General features: G+C 36.4%; 1 protein-coding gene across 7 annotated transcripts in view; it reads left to right on the forward strand.

Annotated features, from left to right (window-relative positions):
• The window catches only part of palm2akap2 (PALM2 and AKAP2 fusion), a 103,474-nt gene that overhangs the window by 79,400 nt on the left and 4,031 nt on the right, over positions 1-20,043 (forward strand). For 5 of the 7 annotated variants that reach the window (XM_055209211.2, XM_073873985.1, XM_073873983.1 and 2 more), the window contains 3 exons: positions 12,733-14,854; positions 17,653-17,843; positions 18,474-18,497. In XM_055209211.2, coding sequence (XP_055065186.2) covers positions 12,733-14,854; positions 17,653-17,843; positions 18,474-18,497 — 2,337 coding nt within the window. Of the gene's footprint in view, positions 1-7,109; positions 7,206-7,406; positions 7,443-12,732; positions 14,855-17,652; positions 17,844-18,473; positions 18,498-20,043 lie in introns of those variants that run through there. The other 2 variants (XM_055209215.2, XM_055209210.2) reach the window with 2 other exon arrangements.

The following is a 20,043-nucleotide window of genomic DNA, read 5'->3' on the forward strand; positions in this document are numbered from 1 at the left end:
AATATTAGTTAACATTTGATGTTTATGTATTGTTCAGATCCACCTAAATCACTTTTGGCAAGTAAAACATTTAGGAATGAACGTTGTCCCATAATCTGTACCACATAAGAAAATTTCTGCCCTGTTTTGTCAAAGTTCATATGTGGTCATTTCCAACCTCTGCATTGTAAGTCCATTTGTATAGACTGTTTCAGCAGCAACAACATAAACAAATGACTTTGGTGGAGCCAAGATAACTTAACATGGTAGACTACTAACTTTAAATGATTTAAAAGTACTTATTTTACAAAATTTAAAGTTGATGTGTGTAGATTAGCCGCATCTACTGTAGCAGTGAGGTTGCGAATTGGCTCAGTCCACCGCTCACCACTCCCTTTCGAAACACATAGAGAAGCTACGTTAGCTGCTACAGGATAAACATAATAAGGAAACGTGCTCTGTGGCACTGCACAATGGTGACTTCCATGGGGACCCACAATGTATGTAGATAAAAATGGCTCTTTCTAAGGTAATAAAACCATAACAATTCTTCATGTTAGGTCTTTATACACTGCTGAAAACATAATTATGTATATTGCATTTCTGTCAAGAGATCCTACTCAAATTGACACCTTAAAGCATTTAAGAATAGCTTTTGTATTACTGTTCTGATTCACTAACTTATTGTTCATTTGTAAACTGATTGTGCTCCTTTGGATTTCAAAGTGAGTAATGGTCCAGTGCACTGATATCCTTTAAGTAATGGACATGATCCTTTAAGCCAATGTATCTCAGCTTTTTCTCAAGTTACTTTCTAAACACAGAGGGAAGTTTAACTCGAGTAGTTTTCTAGATCTTAATGACATCAGCTGGTTACAATTAGAGGCCTAAATAAAATAGCAATGAGTTTTGGTTTCTCTGACAGGACCATCTTTGGTTAGTTTAGGGTGATGTTGTGTCCCATTATACACTTGGGCCAATCTCTGACAGTGTCCAAGTGAGCCTCTTCTTACTGTCTTCCCATAGATTACAGGTCATATTTTAGGCAGGGCTGGTGACAGGGTGTTAAGCACAATATCCTGTGTTTATTTTCCTTTGTCACAAAACTAGAACTAGCACGTTTCTATGCAAATACAGTGATTGGGTACTGGAGCTTTAATGATTTATTTAATGATTTATTTAAAATCAAGACAAAGGTCTCCTAAAAGTGTCATAGCTAAACATTATCCACATTAAGCAAATTTTATACATTTAGGGGCAGTTTTCCGGACAGGGATTAGCTTAAACCAGGACTAGGCCTTAGTTTAATTAGGAAATATTACTAGTTTTAACAAACATGGCTTACTAAAAACATTACTTGTGTGCACTTTGAGGAAAGACAAAGGGCACTGATGTATTTAATGATATGTCAGTGGAAGTTGTTTTCAGTCTGGAGAGCTCTTACATTTATTTTAGTCTAGGACTAGTCTAATCCCTGTCCAGGAAACCGCCCCATAAAGTCTAGTCTGAACAGAGAGCTATTGTGAATTACTGTCGGGCTACCAAAACGTATCTCCGCCCTACCCGTCGGGGAGGAAAAATCTATTTTAATGTTTTTGCATCCTCTCAGATTTGGTTAGGTAATTATATTGTATGTAATTCGGGCATCGGTATTGAAATCGCGTTTACTTTCCATTCATGATCGCTCAAACTGTACAGGAAGCGGTAGTACTGATTTGTCATTCATGGTCTGGACCTGTTGTGCACAATTTTCTCCAACGTCGTCTTGTTAGTCATTACTATCCTCACCTTTCAAATGTCCCGCAGCAAGCTTAAACATGATTTAGGGGCTGGACACACCAAAACTTTTAAACGCGGCTGAAAACGCCTTGAGGAAGCCGAATGCCAGCTGTTTTTCAGCTTAGTGCCAGCTTTCTTCAGCTAAGCGCTTTGGTAGCTCTGATACGTCAGCTGTGAGACGGTTGGTTGCTGTGATACTTGTCCCGCCCCACCTACACTGTGATTGGACGGCCGCGTGAGAACTGACATTGACGAGCGAAGCTTTTCTTCCAAAGTTGAACATTTCTCAACTCTCTCTGCGCCGGTTTTCAGCGCGGAAGAAAAAGTTAGCAGCTGGCTTATTTGAAAAACGCTGAGCTTCCATTGAAAACAATTGAAAACATGCGCCGGCCGCGGGCGTAAAAGCGTTGGTGTGCACGCCCCCTTAGATTGCATGTGCAGTAAGGAAAATTGCAAACTTGTTGACGGTTATGTCAAAAATCCCAGACAAAAACAAATACACTGCAAAAAATGACTTTCTTACTTAGTATTTTTGTCTTGTTTTCAGAAGTAATATCTAAACATTCTTAAATCAAGAAGTATTTTCTTGATGAGCAAAATGTTTTTAGACAAAAAATATACAATTTAAGTGAATTTGTGCTTAAAACAAGCAAAAATATCTGCCAATGGGGTGAGAAATTTTTACTTGAATTAAGTGTTTAAGAAAAAAAGAAATCTTATTTCACAGTTTTTTTTCTCACCCCATTGGCAGATGATTTTGCTCGTTTCGAGGACGGTTTGACTTAAATTGTATATTATTTGTCTTAAAACTAGACTTATTTTCTTGGGTCATTTTGCTCATCAAGAAAAAGCATCTAAATTTAAGAATTTTTAGATATTTTTACTGAAAACAAGACAAAAATACTAAGTAAGAAAGTCATTTTTTGCAGTGTAGCAGCAAAGTGTATTTTGCTGTAGTTTAGGGTGAATCAAATATCATTGTCAACTAAGGATTAATATGACAAAATATAGCCCCAACATTAGAGGTATTGATTGAGTTTTTTTGTACTGGCAAGCTACATTCAGAAGCTTGAACATAGAGAGTAGCATTTACAAATTCAGTTGTCTCTCGTGTCTTTAACACAAAGCAATCTTGGCACGTTTTTGTGACATTAGGCTCTATGTGGCTCCGTGCAGAACTAGCTCTTAAAGTGACAGTAGCCCCTTACAAACAGAATAGACACCTAATGACCATAAGGCCTTTGTGAACTTTTTTCCCCCCAAACAATTCCAAGTTGTGGACATGTCTACAACTACTTCTGCAAACAATAAGTGTTTCTTGTTATCCTGTCTTTCATTTTGTGATTAAAGTTAAGTTTGCTATACTTTGTTAAAGCAATTCTGTTTATTTTTGATGAAGCTGTTTATCCTTTGGCAAACACAATCACTTTATGTGCAGGGAAAAAGCATTTGTGCATTCTGTGGTTTCTCTGTGCAGTTGTGCCTGTACGTTTTAAATTAAGTTGGTCTTATTTTCTAGGATCAAACCAACCAACTTTCCTCTATTAGAAGTAATTACAGTCATATGGTATTCATTTGAAATTTGTGCAAATATTCATTTTAGCCCAATTTCCACTGAACCCAAATCTTTCATTCAGACAGGCATAAATCTTTTTTTTTTTTGTTTTTACTGTATTGCAGTCACCTTTAGCTGTATTTGCTTTTGTTGTTTCCACTGTCAGTCATTGAGAATCCTGGATCTTTAAGTTGTTATGCGGTGTCCAGCGCCTGCATGTAACTGAGTAACATCACCCTAGTCCCTAAAGCGCAGTGTACAGGTCTTAACCAGTGTTTCTCAAGTTACTTGGAAATAGTAATTAGTTACTGATTACTTCTCCAAGAAAGTAATCCAGTTACTTTACTGATTACTTATTTTCAAAAGTAATAAGTTACTTTACTAGTTACTTTACTAAGTTACTTTTCAAAAACATGATGCATGACCTGAATATGCTATAAAGCAACAGACCTTTCAGCCTAATTCTATTTTTTCTGCATATTACATCATCTAAAATTGAATCAAATGAAACATTCTCTTTTTTAACCTCTCCACGCGTGCTAATTCGTGGGCGTGATGACGTCATTATTTTTTTAATGTTGCTAACAATATCTATATAGCCTACTGTCTATATAGTCTGTTGTTTACATCAGATTTTGCGTGAACGTCTTGTAATAGAATATAAAATACAATCTGAGGACACTGTATGAGATGGAGCCGCAGCGGTCATGTCAGCTGAGGGTTCAGGTTTTTTTCAGTAAGTTTCACATTCCTGTGCCGGCTTGCTAGGTGTTTGCTCAGATTTGAGGAGGAATTTTTCGCTGTAGATAAAAGTTTCATTCCCACGCAGAGTGTACAGCGGACGCTGATGTTTTTTCACCTTTAGAGTTAAACTCAAAGTAATGTCGGTACTTCCAGCATTAAACGCTGCATGGTCTTTTGTTCTTCCGCGCTCCATGTTGTCTCTTTATGTTCAACACTACACTGACTGATGGCGCGGCGCTCATACGTCATTGTCACTCGACTCACGCTTACAGGGAAGTAACAGTAATCTAATTACTGTTTTTGCAATTGTAATCCCTTACTTTACTCGTTACTTAGAAAAAGTAATCAGATTACAGTAACGCATTACTTCTAACGCGTTGCTGCCCATCACTGGCCTTAACATGTACCATTTAGGCACAGATTTGAGGTACTAATATGCACCCTTTACATACAAAGGTGTACTTTTTAAAAGGGTAAAGCCACCGTGACAACTTTTTGACAGGTTATGTGCATTAGGCTAAACAGAGAATTTTCAAGGTCGGAGTTCTTAAAGATCTTTACAACTCTGGCTCTGCATCACCTGCACTGCCAGAAACAAACAGTCTGTCATTGGAGCAGTACCCTTTAAACACTCTTTAGATGCAAAGATGTACTTTTTAAAAGGTACTGCCCCAGTGACAGCCAGGGACCATTTTTTGATCATTTTGTTCTCACAGTGTGATGTAGATGTCGTTCTGAGAGGAGAGGGCAGTCTCATAGAGATCATTTTAGTCCCCCCAAGAGTCATTTTAAATTTAAACTTGCCAACCTTATTAGCTAGACAAATTTATAGACAAAATTATTAAATCATGAATAAACTGGATATGACTGGACTACAAACTCTAGCTTAGCTGAAGTTATATTATTGCTTTCTCAGTACTGCACATAACAAAATAATTATTGATTCACATTATGGGAGGAAGGATTACACGCCCCAGCTTATATTGGCATCAACATCCTCCACAAAAACACATTGACATTCTAGTCATTCCTTACAAGAAACCTCATAACTCCAGAGAAGATTTTAAAAACCAGCAACATGCCAGGTACTTTTATGGCAAAGTACCTGGAACTGAATGTCATATTTTTATGTCAATATAGTATATAAAGATTCTCTACTGTTACATATAGCAGCTGTTTCTAAAGGAAAAAAAGACAAACTTAGCTAAACACTTTTAGTCAAGCTATCACTGAGGTCTTATTGTTTACTTTACATGAAGGTTATACTGCTATGTGTATCTCCAAATAGAAACAAGTATGTAGTGTTATTGTTTGTACAAAGAAAGTCAACATTGTTTGCCATTTCATCTGTTTTGCTCTTATCTATACTTTATTGTCTTCCCATTTAAAAAGCACTTCATTGCACAAGGACAAGCACTCCTGGATAACTCCAGTGTTCTTTAGCAGGATTTTGTCAGGGACGTACTGTGCTAACTTTTATCTTGAGGTTTTATGCAAACAATAAGTAGACTTCTTTTTAATCTATTTATAAAGTCTTTCAGCTCCGAAATGTGTATCGCAAGGCCTGATATGACACATGCTGGATTTCGTGAGTGAATTCTTGAAGCAGTTTAGCAATTACAAGCAACTACAGTACATTAATGTACACTGTTAAAAAAGACTGTTTCTGGAGCAGTAACTTTTTCAAAAGTATGGGAGAGCCGGGGGCGAAAGTAACGCAGGACGAAAGTAACAAAGATTTTCTCAGAACCCTGATTACATTTTCATTCCAAACTTTGACAGCGTCTTTAGCAAACAACCCTTATCAGAAGAAAAAAAATTGTTATTTCATCACCGTTTTGCGCGTGTAGGTCCAGAAAGCTGTTTTCAACCATGATAAGTAAATTCCTTAAGCGATAATTTTTCTCCTATAATGCGTTGTTTCTCGGTTTATGTGTTATAGTACTGATCAATCTACAGGTTATTTAGTGCTCTAACAGATGCTGAAGTTTGCCTTCTCAAAAATAAAATATCAGGAGTTCCACCAGAAAGTAACACTTGTCTCGCTGCTTCATTGTGTTGAAAATTTATATTATTCTAATTTAATTTTATTTACATTTTTATTTAATAAAAACTGTTGAAAAATGTTTTATTCTTAACAATTCAAGTTTGTATTGTCAAGTTGCTTTTAAAACATTTGATAAAACAGAAATTTGTGTAAAAATGTAAATGTAATTTCATTATTTTTTGCAAAGATAAACGAAAAAATATGTTTGCATTTACATATTAACAAGGTCATAGTAGTCATGTATATTTACTAAAAAAAAGTGTAACACAAAAATCTATCTTAGTTTCTGTAGTGTTACTTTTGACCCACCTGTGTGTTTGACCCAGCTCACAGGGGCGAAAGTAACAATTCGCTACTTGTGTTCAAAGTGAAATTATACTGAAGTTGTTTTACATTTGTTCAATATTCCACCTGGTCTTGACAGATCACACTTGTGAGTTATTGACATCATCAAAAATATATCTGTCTAAAACATTATCTTTTAAAATCCCCTAACTTTGCACTTACATTTTTATTAGTAGCTCAGAGGTACATATCGGTACAAAAGTATATACATATCTGTACCTAAATGGTACACATTGGATGCTTATTAAAGGGTTCTGCCCCAGTGACAGCTTGGGACCTTTTCCTGAAAGAAAATGACAATGTAACATATGATTCGTTTTTCCTGCCTGCTCATGTTCAATGTGATTCATTGGGTGTCATTTCACAGAACATGCAGATAGAAAGCAAGATTTTATGTTAGTTTTGGGTCAGGAGCTCCACCCAGTAGACGCATCCCCACCCAAACATACTGTGCCTTTCCTTAGGGTGTCTGCCTCTGATACTAGAAGAGTTGAAGCGTGAGTGGAGAATGTTGACTCCGTTGGGCCAGGCAGATGAAGGGAAGTGGGCGGCCAGGGGGCCGGCTCTGACAGAGAGAGTCTTTGTGTAAGCATTGGTGGAGACCACACCCACTCCTTTTTTAAACCCATACCCCATTGCCCATGACATCATAGCCAATAGCTAAACAGAGCAAGAATTTTGACTTTGGGGGACTGAGAGAAGAGAGAGAGGCATTGTAGGAGAACAGACGGAAATAGTGTGGACAAGGACTATGGGGTGAGTGAGACATGCTGTTCACACGAGGTAGAAAGGGGGAAATGAAAAGTGGTCAGGAAAAGCCCTGCATTGTGGTGTCCTGGGCAGGGTTTCACTTTGGCTTCTTTGAGTTGCTGGAGCAAGAGTTTTTAGTGACAACAGGATACTTGAGACGTGGTTGCCCCTACTGATTTGTTTTGATTTCTCTGTGTTTATAAAAAGGATCACTACATTTTGTGGCAGAAGTCTATGAAAAAGGTAAGAAACTCACTATATTGTTTAGCTGCCAAGGCCTAAACAAAACTGCTTAATTTTCAGATGTATTGTATACAGTAGTTTCGATTTCGTTTCATAGGGAAAGTCCATAGGGAAATATTGATTAAATCTTTCTCTTTCATAGGTTAGAAGACTTTAAGACATCCACTTGGTGATGTCCTAAAATTATTCATGAAAAATTAAACAAATACAAAAAAGGACTAAATGTGGACAGCACAGATCAGAATAATTGTTTTTAAAGACTTTGATTAGAAATGTTTAAGATCATATAAAGGTCATACTGTAGTATTTGGACAACTTGTAGCACAGTGTGCCCATTGACTTCCATAGTAGGAATAATAAATACTACGGAAGTCATTGGGTACCGTCAAACGGTGCACTTACCATCTTTTATTAAAATATTTTCTTTTGTCTTGTTCAACTGAAGAAACTCATAAAGGTTTAGAACAACATAAAGATATGTAAATAATGTATTCCTGATAGGAGATTAGTGAGAAGCAACTGAGATGCAAAACACATAAACAGAAGTCTCCAATTGATCTTCTTAAAAGCGTGTTTTTGGTATAACCAATTGAGATAATATGAAGATCTGGATGAAGATAAGATATCATTTGTGATGTGTTTATATATCAGTGTTCTTTTTGTGAGTCTGTAGTGTTAGAGTTAACTTATTGCATGAGTCTTGCATCCATGTGGAGTAGTGTGATGGGTCTGTATGCCTGATCCATGAGCTGAAAAAAGGCATCCTTTGTAAAGGCATTTAGTTTTTATGAGTTAAACATTTATAATTATTGAATTATAAAGACAAAATTTAAAATTATGGCATTTATTTGAAAGCACACTTTTCAGGCAAATTTTTTTAACAAAAATAAGTTTTGTTTGTTTTAAATTATAAAGTAATATACAGTGTTCAGAATGATGAATAACTGTGAAACATTAGTGAAATAGTTTCGTGTTATGTACTTACTTAACCTCCTAAGACCTGAGGTTAGGTTTGGCTTGCATTTTCGATTTCTTCCAGCTATTTGGGGTTAGGAATAACCAATAAATTTAATAACCAAATTTTTTCTTTGAACTTGAAGCAGTGTAATTGTCCAGGTTCCGGTTACACAGAATTAAGTATTATGGTGCAAACATCAAAAAATTTGATATATGTGGACACACCAGGTCTTAGGAGGTTAATCATGTAAAGGTAAAGCTATCAACATTTTAATACTGACAGAAATACCTTTTTTAAAGTGCCTCGAGTGTACAAATAACATATTTAAAGAGAACAAATGTAGCAGACTGGCTTGGTTGTGTTAATTGCGTCTGTGCCGCTACAACCACTTCCAGATGCTATAAGGGCAACAACATGTCTAGTGTCACATAAATACAGGCAACAAAGGTTTAGTTTCAAAGTCAGATAGGAATGTTAGGCAATATGTCCATAAATATATTAACATGCATTTTGTATACATATACATAGAGCTTGTCTTCATATATTACGCATATTTATGTGATTTATACACATTTACACAGGCACACACACACACACATTAATAACATAAGAAAGGGCTGTATCCTTCATCACTCGTATTAGGCAGACGGTGCCTGGAGGACAGCTGAGCTATGCGTGGAATGTTAGAGGGGGTTCAGAACGTCCACGGAGAGACTACGTGTCTGTCTGCTACTTATTGAAAACCTACTGATGTCCCTTCTAACCTGCCATTAAGATGCTGAGACTGAAAGTAAAGTTTATGTAAAGCGAACAAAATTAATTAGAAGTTTTATTGCAAAGTCATTGCTTTTTCATAGCTTATGATACTGTAAGAGTTTTTAATTATGTTTTGCTTGAATGTCAACTTTGCACAATGTGTTTCATAAAATTTCTAGAGGAAATACTAACATAGACGACTGCAAATGAACACATTCTGAAACAGTTTACATCTTTTAATAAAGATAAAGATATTTGGTTTTCGGTCTATAATGGAAGATTCAACACAAGTTTAAAGTGCCCCTGTAGGTATCATGTTAACTTATAACCAGTGTTGGGGGTAACACATTACAAGTAACATACATTATGTAATAATATTACTTTTCTGAAGTAACGAGTAAAGTAACGCATTATTTTTTAAATGTTTGAGTTACTTTTTCAAAAAAGTTATTTAAGTTACTTTTTAAGTTAATTAATTTGATAAAAAAATTATGTACTGAATTAAACTAAAGGTAGTTGCATTATGCACTCTATGCGTACACGCCTGTGTGGGAACATTTGAGTTAGAAACTGAGATGGCAGGCCAGAGCTCGATATTTTTGTGTTGAAATATGCAATTTCTGAATGCAGAACTTTTCAGTAATAAAAAAACACCTGCAAGGCCTGAAAGAGATCAAGACTCAGACAAGAAAAAGTAACTCAAAGTAACTAAAAAGTAACGTAAGCATTTCTTTCCATGAGAAGTAACTAAGTAACGCAATTAGTTACTTTTTTTGGGAGTAACTTAATATTTTAATGCATTACTTTTAAAAGTAACTTTTCCCAACACTGCTTATAAAATATATTTACTTAATCAACAGATCTTTAATAAGTTTACATGGGGTTAGGGGTGGATTCCTTTTGGTATAAATCAACCGTTTTTTGGCTCCAAAGTGTTAAACATTCAATGATACTGAGGTATGAATTTACACATACCTCACTTTTTGTTGGTATACAGATCTGCCCTTGTCTGGTTTTCATGGCTTAAGGGAAGTTCACATGACTTCCTAATGTCATTATTTAATGAAAGCTGTGTGAAATGAAGCTAGTGAGCACACCCTGAGGGGACTGAAGAAAGAAGTCTTATAAACACATGCCACATTAGAGACACCATGTGACTCATGCTCCTCGCATCCAAAACAGTTCTGAAATTAGTTGGAAGTAATATTAACCCTGTTTAATCTGATTTTGACTGCAGCTGTTAAACCAGACGTTTGCTTAAATTGTTGCTGTTTAGAGTATTTGAGAATTTTAACTGTATCTACAACACATCGTATGTAGGCATCTGTTGACTTGTAATGAGGATTTCAGAGGATTCCAGTTTTGTTTTTGGCAGCCCTTTTAGTTTTAGTCTTAGTCTTTTGGAAGAAAATGCTTTTTAGTTTTAGTCACATTTTAGTCACTTAAAATCTTGATAGTTTTGGTCAAGTTTTAGTCAAGTTTAAGTTAATTTTAGTAAAAAAGTAGTCTTTAACAAATTAATTTAGGTTAAAAAGTGTGGTGTATTTAAAACTATTAAAATGTGCATTAAGGTTGTCCCTGAGGGCTTGTCATTGTTTTAGTCTGTGTGCCTTCTGCGCATGTCATAACAAAAAAGTTGAGCCTGAAATATACTCATGTTGAGTTTGTGTGTTACGCTGAGACCTCGCTTATAAAGTTGAGAAACGCATGCCTTGCCTTGTTATTTAAATACACCACAAAAAGTATTGGAAATGGGCTTAGGTTTGACAAGTAAAACCTTTAGCTTGCCATGAAATGTGTCACAAGCCGATTGTCGAGTAAAATTGAATGTATATGATATGTTAACAGCGTGACTTGTTAGTTACCTTTAAAAAAATATTAGCGTGAAGTTTCCGTCTCGTCTACGAAAACTCGAAAGCGTCTCGCCATGTTTTCGTGACCTCAGAGCTATTTTTAGCTCATCGTCGCGTTAGCGTCATAAAAAAAGGTGCGTCAACGAAATCATTTCGTTATCGTCATTGTTGATGGAAACAACACTGATACGTTCAAGCTGAAGCACAACTAACGTTTTGCTAAAAACTACCTCAACTTATTCCACTCCATTTTAGTTGCTCAATAAGATGTTAGTAAAATGTGAATTTGACTCTGATTTTTAATTATACTTTTTTCATTAAACAATTATTTTGTTTGTTTGCTCTCGATTACCTGAAATAGTACATGTTTCAGTGGGAAACAGTGGTTCAAAGAATTCCTTATTTCTAGGCAGTGCAGTAATAATAACCTCTCTGTGATGCAGTCAACTCTAGTTTATTATGATTTTCCATTTATGGCATGTTAAACTGCTGCTTGCTTGTTTAGGCCTTTTTCAGGAACTTCAACTGTCAACAACAGTAAACAATTAAAATTGCTCAAGCATGCACCACCACCTCTGAAACATAAATGCTGAGCAAAGAATTCCTGTAATGCCCCAGAATATATGTGCCATTCTTCCCGGACCGTCCTGGCCAGGATTTCGGTGCGTCTTCCGAAAGTCGTATTTGTTGACCGCATACGCCATTCAGTTAAAAACATAAGACATACAATTGTAGTTTCATTCTTACCTTAAATTGTAACGGTTGCTTTTCTGTAATAATAATAATAATCCTCTATGGCGTATGCGGTCGAAAAATACGACTTCCGGAAGACGCACAGAAATCCTGGCCAGGATGGTCCGGGAAGAATGGCACATATGGTCACCCTACTAGGTTTTTCACAAAGATGCCATTTTGCTTCCTCAAAGAACTATTATTCTTTTTAAAAGAACGATTTCTTTGATAAACGTATAATCTAAAGATTTTTTTTACTACAAAGAAAGGGTTTTTTAAACAGAACGTTTCTTCAGATGTTAAAGGTCCTTTATGGAACCACACAGCCAATAATGGTTCCTTTCTGTGTCATCATAAAGCTTTTATTTTTAAGAGTGTACAGATATTGCCCCCAAAATAAAGTGTACCTGTGTAGAACTGATACAGTAAATGATTATAGTTAATTACTGGTATGCATTACACAATTACACACATTAGACATTTAGATATGGGACATAGGAAACTAGGCCACTTTAAAACCTTTCTCGTCTGGTTTTCCTTTATTCAATTCTTCCATTGAACCTGTTGTGTAAAAGGTGTTTTGCAGGTTAAAGGTATTTTAAGTATTAATCTAATTATATTTTTACAATTTTGTATTACTTAATTCTTCACTAGCAAATAATTAAAATATAAATAATATTTAGTATAGGTGACCATTCTATTTCTTTCTCTTACTTATATGCAACTCCTTTGGTGAGTAGAGCAAGAAAAGAGGCCTTAAATTATTCACTTTTAGGATCAGATACCCAAGGTCAGAGTTCAACAAGCCCATTATCTTCCACAATCTATATTCATGATGGTCACATCAAATGTTTCCAAAAAATGCTGGAAAGCTGCTTTGATCTTTGATTCACACATTGCATTCAAAGAAAGACATGCTGGATACAATATATGTTATTTATAAGAATAAATGCATAATGTCAACTAACATAACCTTTGTTTTTTCCCTCAGAGGTCCCCTGTACTCCCAGAGGATGACAGTGAGCTGAAAAGAGAAAGAAACCTGAAGACTGTAAGCTTTTTCGATTCTGTTAGCGTGATACCTGGGGAAAGCGGAATGGAGCTTGACACTCAGGCTGAAATCCAGCAAAGCTACATGAACAGTGGCCCAAACAGAGTGAGACACAAGGGGGATGGACTGGACACTGATGTTGCCCAGGAAATCCTCTATTTAGATCAGGTGCTTGAGGCCAACTGTTGCGAACCTGGAACTGACATAAATTCAAATGGGACATGTTCCTCTGAGATTCAGGCAATCAAAGTTGATGGAACCGGATCATCTGTTCATACTTGCGACACATCCCCATTATATAATCAAGAAGTTATTTTAGTAGGGAAAAATCAGACCACTTTTGTTGACGATGACAACAACAAACACAATGGTCATGCAGCAATGATGGAAAACTGTACGAGGTCACCTGAGTCACCCAGGTCTGCAATCAAAAAAGAGGCACGTTTCGAACTCCGACCATTTCATGAAGAAAAGAAACCATCGAAACTATTTGACACTCCAACAGAGAAAGAAGTTCGGGTGAAGAAGGTCAGACCCTCAGAGGAAATTGCAGAGCTAGAGAAGGAAAGGTTGGAACTCATCCGGGGCCAGGCAGTAAAGAAAAATCCCGGAATTGCTGCGAAATGGTGGAACCCACCTCAGGAAAAGACACTGGAGGAGGAGCTCGAGCCAGAGCAACTGGAGTCACTTCGAAAGTATGAGGAGAGAAAGCAGAGGCGACCAGAAACCGATCGTATGTTGCAAGCGGCACCCAAACAAACAATCACCTTTATACAACCTGAAATAGGAAATAAGGAGGATGTTGTCACGGAAGAGATTGACTTTTCTGCAGCACGCAAACAATTTTTGCAGATGGAACATGTCAGGCAGCCTGCGACCTCCAAGAGAAATGTAGCACCTCAGCTTTACTCTGCCAAACCTTTCTTTAAGACTCCTGAGGTTACTCATGTGGAGAGGCAGTGCAGTTCTGTAACAGTTGTCAGTCAAGAGGGAATCCCGTCATATGATGAAAGTCATGTCACTACAGGGGAAGCAGAAAAGATTTACTGCTGCTCTGGAGAATCCCTCATGCCATCCGAGAAAAAATTAACCCCCAATGAATTGCATGAAGATGGTTTCACTTGTGCCCATGCAGTAATGACCATTGTAAAGGACGAAGACTCTGATCTGTGTCAGCGCTCTTCGAACAGCTCCTACCATATGGAGGAAATTGATTCTGGGTTAGATGACTTGTCCTTAAGATCTCAGGACACCACTGTATTGGAGACGCTGTCCAATGACTTCAGCATGGACAACATAAGTGATAGCGGTGCGTCAAATGAGACAATGAGTGCCTATTTGGAAAACTCTCTTGGGGACTATTCTTTTCCCTCAACTCCAGTGGTTAACACTCCGATCAATGGGAAGCATGACAGTGGAATCAAATCTCCAGGTGAGCTGAGTGGGTCTTATCAGGAAGATGCTTTGACAGAGGAAGAGCTAGAATACCATGCTGGGATCCTCGTCCAGAATGCTATCCAGCAAGCCATCGCCAAGCAGAATGACAAGTGGGAGCCACTTCAATCCACACAACAGTCGTCTCCCATCCCAGAGAAAGTGGAAAATGTCCCGTTTCAACCCCAGCAACTAGAGGACAAATCTGCTGTCACACCACCCAAAGTCTCCTCCATAAAGGAGGAAACCATTACTCCTGAAATTACCATAGTTCAAGCAACTCCAGTTATCCCGGTGAACACGTACAAGTCTCCCAGTCCATCTCCGCCACATAGCGAGCAACCTGAATTCAGCTATTTCAGTAAATACTCTGAGGCAGCGGAGCTCAGGAGCACCGCAGCTGTTACTCGCGCTCAGGAAGCGGAAGTGACCTCTGGGCCATTTAAGCTGCGCTCCCGCAAAAAAGGAACCCTATCTATGATTGAAGAGGAGATTCGGGCGGCCCAGGAACGCGAGGAAGAATTAAAAAGACAGCGGCAGGTGCAAGCCTTTCGCCCACCCTGCTCACAGAAACAGAAGAACGCCAACCAGCCAAGCAAGCTTGTCCTTACTGGAAAGACAGCCCCAGGTATGCTGATTTGAAATCTTTTTTGACCATTGTGCTTTCGGTTCACATTAACCATTTTCATATGAACCGTATTCATACCGAAGTTCACTTTCATTTAAATCTTTGTGGGTCTTTCTTCCACATTCCACAATTCATGTATTTATAAAGACGAAATTGCTTTGTTTGGAGATTAGAAATTTGTAAGATGAATATGAGGCAAAAGTACAGATGTATAAAAACATTTTCTTAAGTGATGAACTGTGTCCTGATGCAGTGACAACACACATAAATCCTGACTTATGTGGGTCAGGACAAAGGTTGTTGTGCTTTGTTGGTAAAGCATGTGTTGAAACATAATCAAATGTTAACACTTGTGAGTGTATGATCACATGAGATAGAAGAATTAAAATCAAAATGTGTTTTTCTGTTGATTTGGTAAATTGTGTATGTTAAAACAGGTGAAAATTGAAATGTGACATTTTGTACTTTAATCTCATATTCACCTTAGAATGTTTAGACATTTTGCAAATTAGCATTAACATTTAATACAATATGAAATAAAGCATGGACGGCGAATGATCGCTGGTGTAGCACAGATGTCTGCATAAAAATAACTCACCAAGGACTCTGATGAAGATCTAATTGTGCATCAAAACGTTAGTCATTGTTGTGCATCTTTATTAAATTATTTTTATACAGACATCTGTGCTGCACTGGCGATCCTTTTTTGTCTATGTTGTTTCATCCTTCTCTGGTTGCACCGGATTGTTTTGGATTACAGAAGCGCAGATAATAAAATGAAATAAAGCATATTTGGCATTTTTCTGATGGGAGGGCTCCGAGCCCAGAGTAGTCCCTCCTCTTTAACTGGGATAGATATACCAGCAGAGAGTGAGGCGATGAGGTGGGGGTAGGAATGTTGCAAAAAACTCTCCAGGGACACAGGTGAGGGACCTCTTTGCGCTGATTGGTTGGATTACATAACCATGCTCCTCCCGAACTTAAATTCTTAACTACATGGCAAACAGAGCATTGTATACTTGTATACTGTACAGTTTGTTATGATTCTTTATAGTAGCACTGTTTTCCTTATAGCTCTGCATACTCTACCTTCACTCAACAAATATGAGGCATCCATGTTTGTTGGATGCTTTTCAAACATTCTACCAGAAGAAAATTACAGACAAATATTTTTCCAAAAAATAAGCCTTTAGTTAAGACAAGTGTGTTTCCCTTACAAACATTAACTATGGTTTTACAACAGTTAAAACAAACAAAACATGATTATTGCAGTAAAACCATAGTTTTGCCAATGGTAAACAATACAATACTGGTTTGACATTCATAAGCTGTTGATTGTCAGTCATATAATCCTAGGGGGGTTCTCTTTATAGAGCTTCTGCAGTTTTAGATTCTTAGCACACAGTGTCCCACAGGGCTGAACCAGCTGACCAAATCACTTTTGCAAGCTTTGGTTTTCAAAAGGATTTTAAGGAATCTCTTGCACATTGACTGGGGAGTTTGTATTGTCAATATTCACAGCCATTTAGAAGTAAGATTACTTGACTGATATTGTGCTCATGATTTAAGGCATATGCTTAAATGGTTGAATAATAATGCAGGCAGCAAAGATGGAAAAGCATCTCATGGTGTTAAAATTACGCTAAGAGTGTTTTTGCAAATTATAAGCAACATAACATGACATACTAGTATGACATATTCTTGTAATTTTTTAAAAAACTTGTGGGAAAGGTATTGTATTGGACATATAAATAAACTTCAGTGTAGACTACTAGTATTGTTTAGCATGTTACTACTGTAGATGTGATAAACAACAGCACGGTTTTAATGTCAGCATAATGTACTACTACACTGTAAAAAAATGCAGCATGAAGTTAAAAAACTTTGTTTTGCAACCTACTATTTTAAGTTTTGGCTTGTATAATGTTGACATACAACTCATACAATCAAGTTGAAATTGTTTATCTTTTTTAAGTTAAAGTAATCTAAAAATATATGTTGATTTGTAAAAAATCCTGCATATCAGTTTTTGAAAGTTCATGTTTGCCCTCTATTGGTTTTGTGGGGAATTGCAGGATGTCATATTTAAGTTCTGCCCAAAACATGCACCAACAAATTGGACGAGGCCTGGTTATGTTGCTTTGGTAGTTGTCTTATGTTCAAAAGATGCTGTTTGCAAAACTCCTTTGTTCTGCCTTCCTAAAACGTATAATCTAGGAAAACAGCAGCTGCAAGCCTAATAAGTATCAGAAAATAATATACAGTATGAAAGTTTGATTTGTTTTATATTTGTTGCTAAATAATTTCCAATACATGATTTTATGTTTCTTTTTATTGATTAATTTATCCTTTTAAAATGACTATGTTTGTCCATACTTCAAACTGCAACTTGGTACAATACACATGGTACTTTAACCTACTCTTAAAATGAATGTGTTAAAATAACACATCTTGTGTCTAGTTATTTAAGGACAACACATCTCTGTGTTATTTTTGGAACACCACACTTTGTGTTGTTTTAACATCTTGTGTTGGCCCTTCTAATTATTTGAACTCAAAATCAACACGAAATGACACATAATGTGTTAAAAAAAACACATAATTTCTTAGGGTGTACCACCTGCCATATAGTTTTAAATATTTGGACTTTATCTTCAAAGGCTATGATGAACTGTAGAGTGTAAAAGAAAGACCCAGAGATTTAAAAGGAATCGAATACTTGTTTGCAAGCTGGCTTGTATTTAAAAACTGCTGATATAGTTGTCTGTCTTCAAATAACTGCTTTATACTTTGTTTAGGTAAAATCGAGAAGATTCGTGCAGTGCCTCCAGCATCACCATGCTCTTCAGACGGAGCACTGCCTTCGCCATTGTCTGATCTGGGCAGTGATGATTCTGGTGGACAGAGACCCAAGAACTTCATGCAGACCCTAATGGAGGACTATGAGACGCACAAAGTGAAACGCAGAGAGAAAACTGAAGACAGCAGCGTGAGTTTCTTACATGAATATAATGTAATACATTGTCTGATATAGAGTTCTTGTTAGTTACACTTTCACAGAGACAACTGTTGTAGATATTCATTAGTCTACCATCTATGATCAGTCTAAAATGAACCACACTAAAGATTCACGTTTAGGATGTTTACATGTTGAATTGGTATATGATTTGTCCTCATTGGTATGTGAAGTTTCCTTTTCATCTCATCCAAACTGAAAAAAGACAGAGGTACTTTCCAGCTCATCTACAAACAGAAATCATTAAGCCGTGCGACAAACCACCTTTAAACGTCTAAGCAGAATACAGTGGTTTATCTCAACCACAATCTTTCATGTTTTGCTTTCAGATGTCAACAACACACTTCTTCTTATCACTATTATTTGGAGAACTAGCAATAAAGGGAAAGTCCTTTTGAGCAGTTGTTGAAATCATCGTTTTAGCTATACTAGAAAGCAGAACTGAGGCCAATTGATGGCAAATATGATTTTAAATATAAATTAAATTAAATAGCCTCATGAGCTGAGGTATTTATAGGGAAGATCATCTTCTTTCAGAAACTGTTCTCTACACAACAGCCAGTCTTTTACATAAACTAATTCTTCCTCTTTTCCTCTGGTTAGTACATCCGAACAGTTACATCTGAGGTATTTGTACAATGCTTGCTTTGAAGTTCATTGTACCCTCATTTGTGTTACTGCATGTTTTTGTTGCATTGGGATGTAGAGGTGCCAAAAATTTTGACATGTGAAAAGTGCTCATAAGATCCCAAACCTTTCGAAATCATTGCATTCTGTGTCTGCATCATATCACGTTGTGTATGCATACATTCTGTATATGGATCCACACATGAAAGTGTTCAAAGTATTTGCACCTTATACTTTTATCAGAACAGTGTGAAATATTAATATTCACTCCATGTCAATGGAACTATGAACTTAGAATGTCCAATGTCCATGTTTCTTTCTATATCATATGACAATTCACTCAAGTCATAATATTTTAACTTCAATATCAAATTGTCATGTTCTGCAAAAAAAGAAGAATATAAAATGTTCATAATAAAGTTATTTAAGTATTTTTGAATTGGACATTTGGGTTCATTGCAATAAGACATAATGGCCTGTGTGACACTTAATAAAACAAATCTTTTGTTTCAAACAGCATGACTTTTGAGTTTCTTGTTTATTATTTTTGCTTTAGTGCTGTGCTTGCACACCAGCCTGTGTTGTATGTTGTGAAGTTTTTTATCTAAAACTGCCCATGCTTAGAAGTTGTGGAGTAAATGGCCGATTTGGTGCACGTTTGGACGAGTAATTTTTTTTCGAACTTTCTTAAAGTGAAAAGATTTAAACAAGAGCCATAAGTCATTGTAAATGCTATAATTAATTTTACTGTAGTGAAAACAAGCCTGTGATGGATAGATGTGTGGTTTGGTTTTTTTAAGAAGCCCTCATTCTTTGCTTTCTTCAGTATTGTGTTATAAATTTTCTTTTAAATACTTAAAGGATTAGTTCACCTCAAAATTAAAATTTGTCCATATTTAACTCACACTCAAGCGATTCTACATGTATGTGACTTTTTTTCTTTCAGCAAAACACAGACAGAGTTATATATAATTTTCAGCTTTATAATTGTATTGGATAGTGCCTCATTTATTAAATGTCTTCTAAGGTGAGCCAATGGGTTTTTGTAACGTTGGTCATGTGCATTCAGGCCCATCAACTCTCTTGTGAACACGCGTCCGTCCATAGTTTATAAAGTATAAATTACATTTAAAAAAATATATAAATGTTTTCTTACAAAAACCCATTGCTTCACATTGGGGCACTATACAATGCCATTATAAAGTTATTATTTAATATAACCAAGGTTGATAATAATATACACCTAGGAAAGTTAGTGGTGAACTATTCCTTTAAAATTCCTGAGCTCCTTGTAAATATACAGATACAATGTCGCTTATTTGTGCAGAATCTGCACATAGTTACATGAACAAGAATATTAAGAATCAAATGGCTAATGTGTTGGCCCAAAACGCTTTCGATTGGTTCATAAGTTCTCCCCTTTTTAAATTCTATGAAATGTAGATAAAATAATAAATACCTTCATTCTACATTCAACACCAGATGTCCTTTGAACAGATTTTATGTTCATTCCTTACAGTATCATTTCAAATTAAATATGGCATCT

Source organism: Misgurnus anguillicaudatus, chromosome 12, assembly GCF_027580225.2.
Source record: "Misgurnus anguillicaudatus chromosome 12, ASM2758022v2, whole genome shotgun sequence".
Lineage (NCBI taxonomy): Eukaryota > Metazoa > Chordata > Actinopteri > Cypriniformes > Cobitidae > Misgurnus > Misgurnus anguillicaudatus.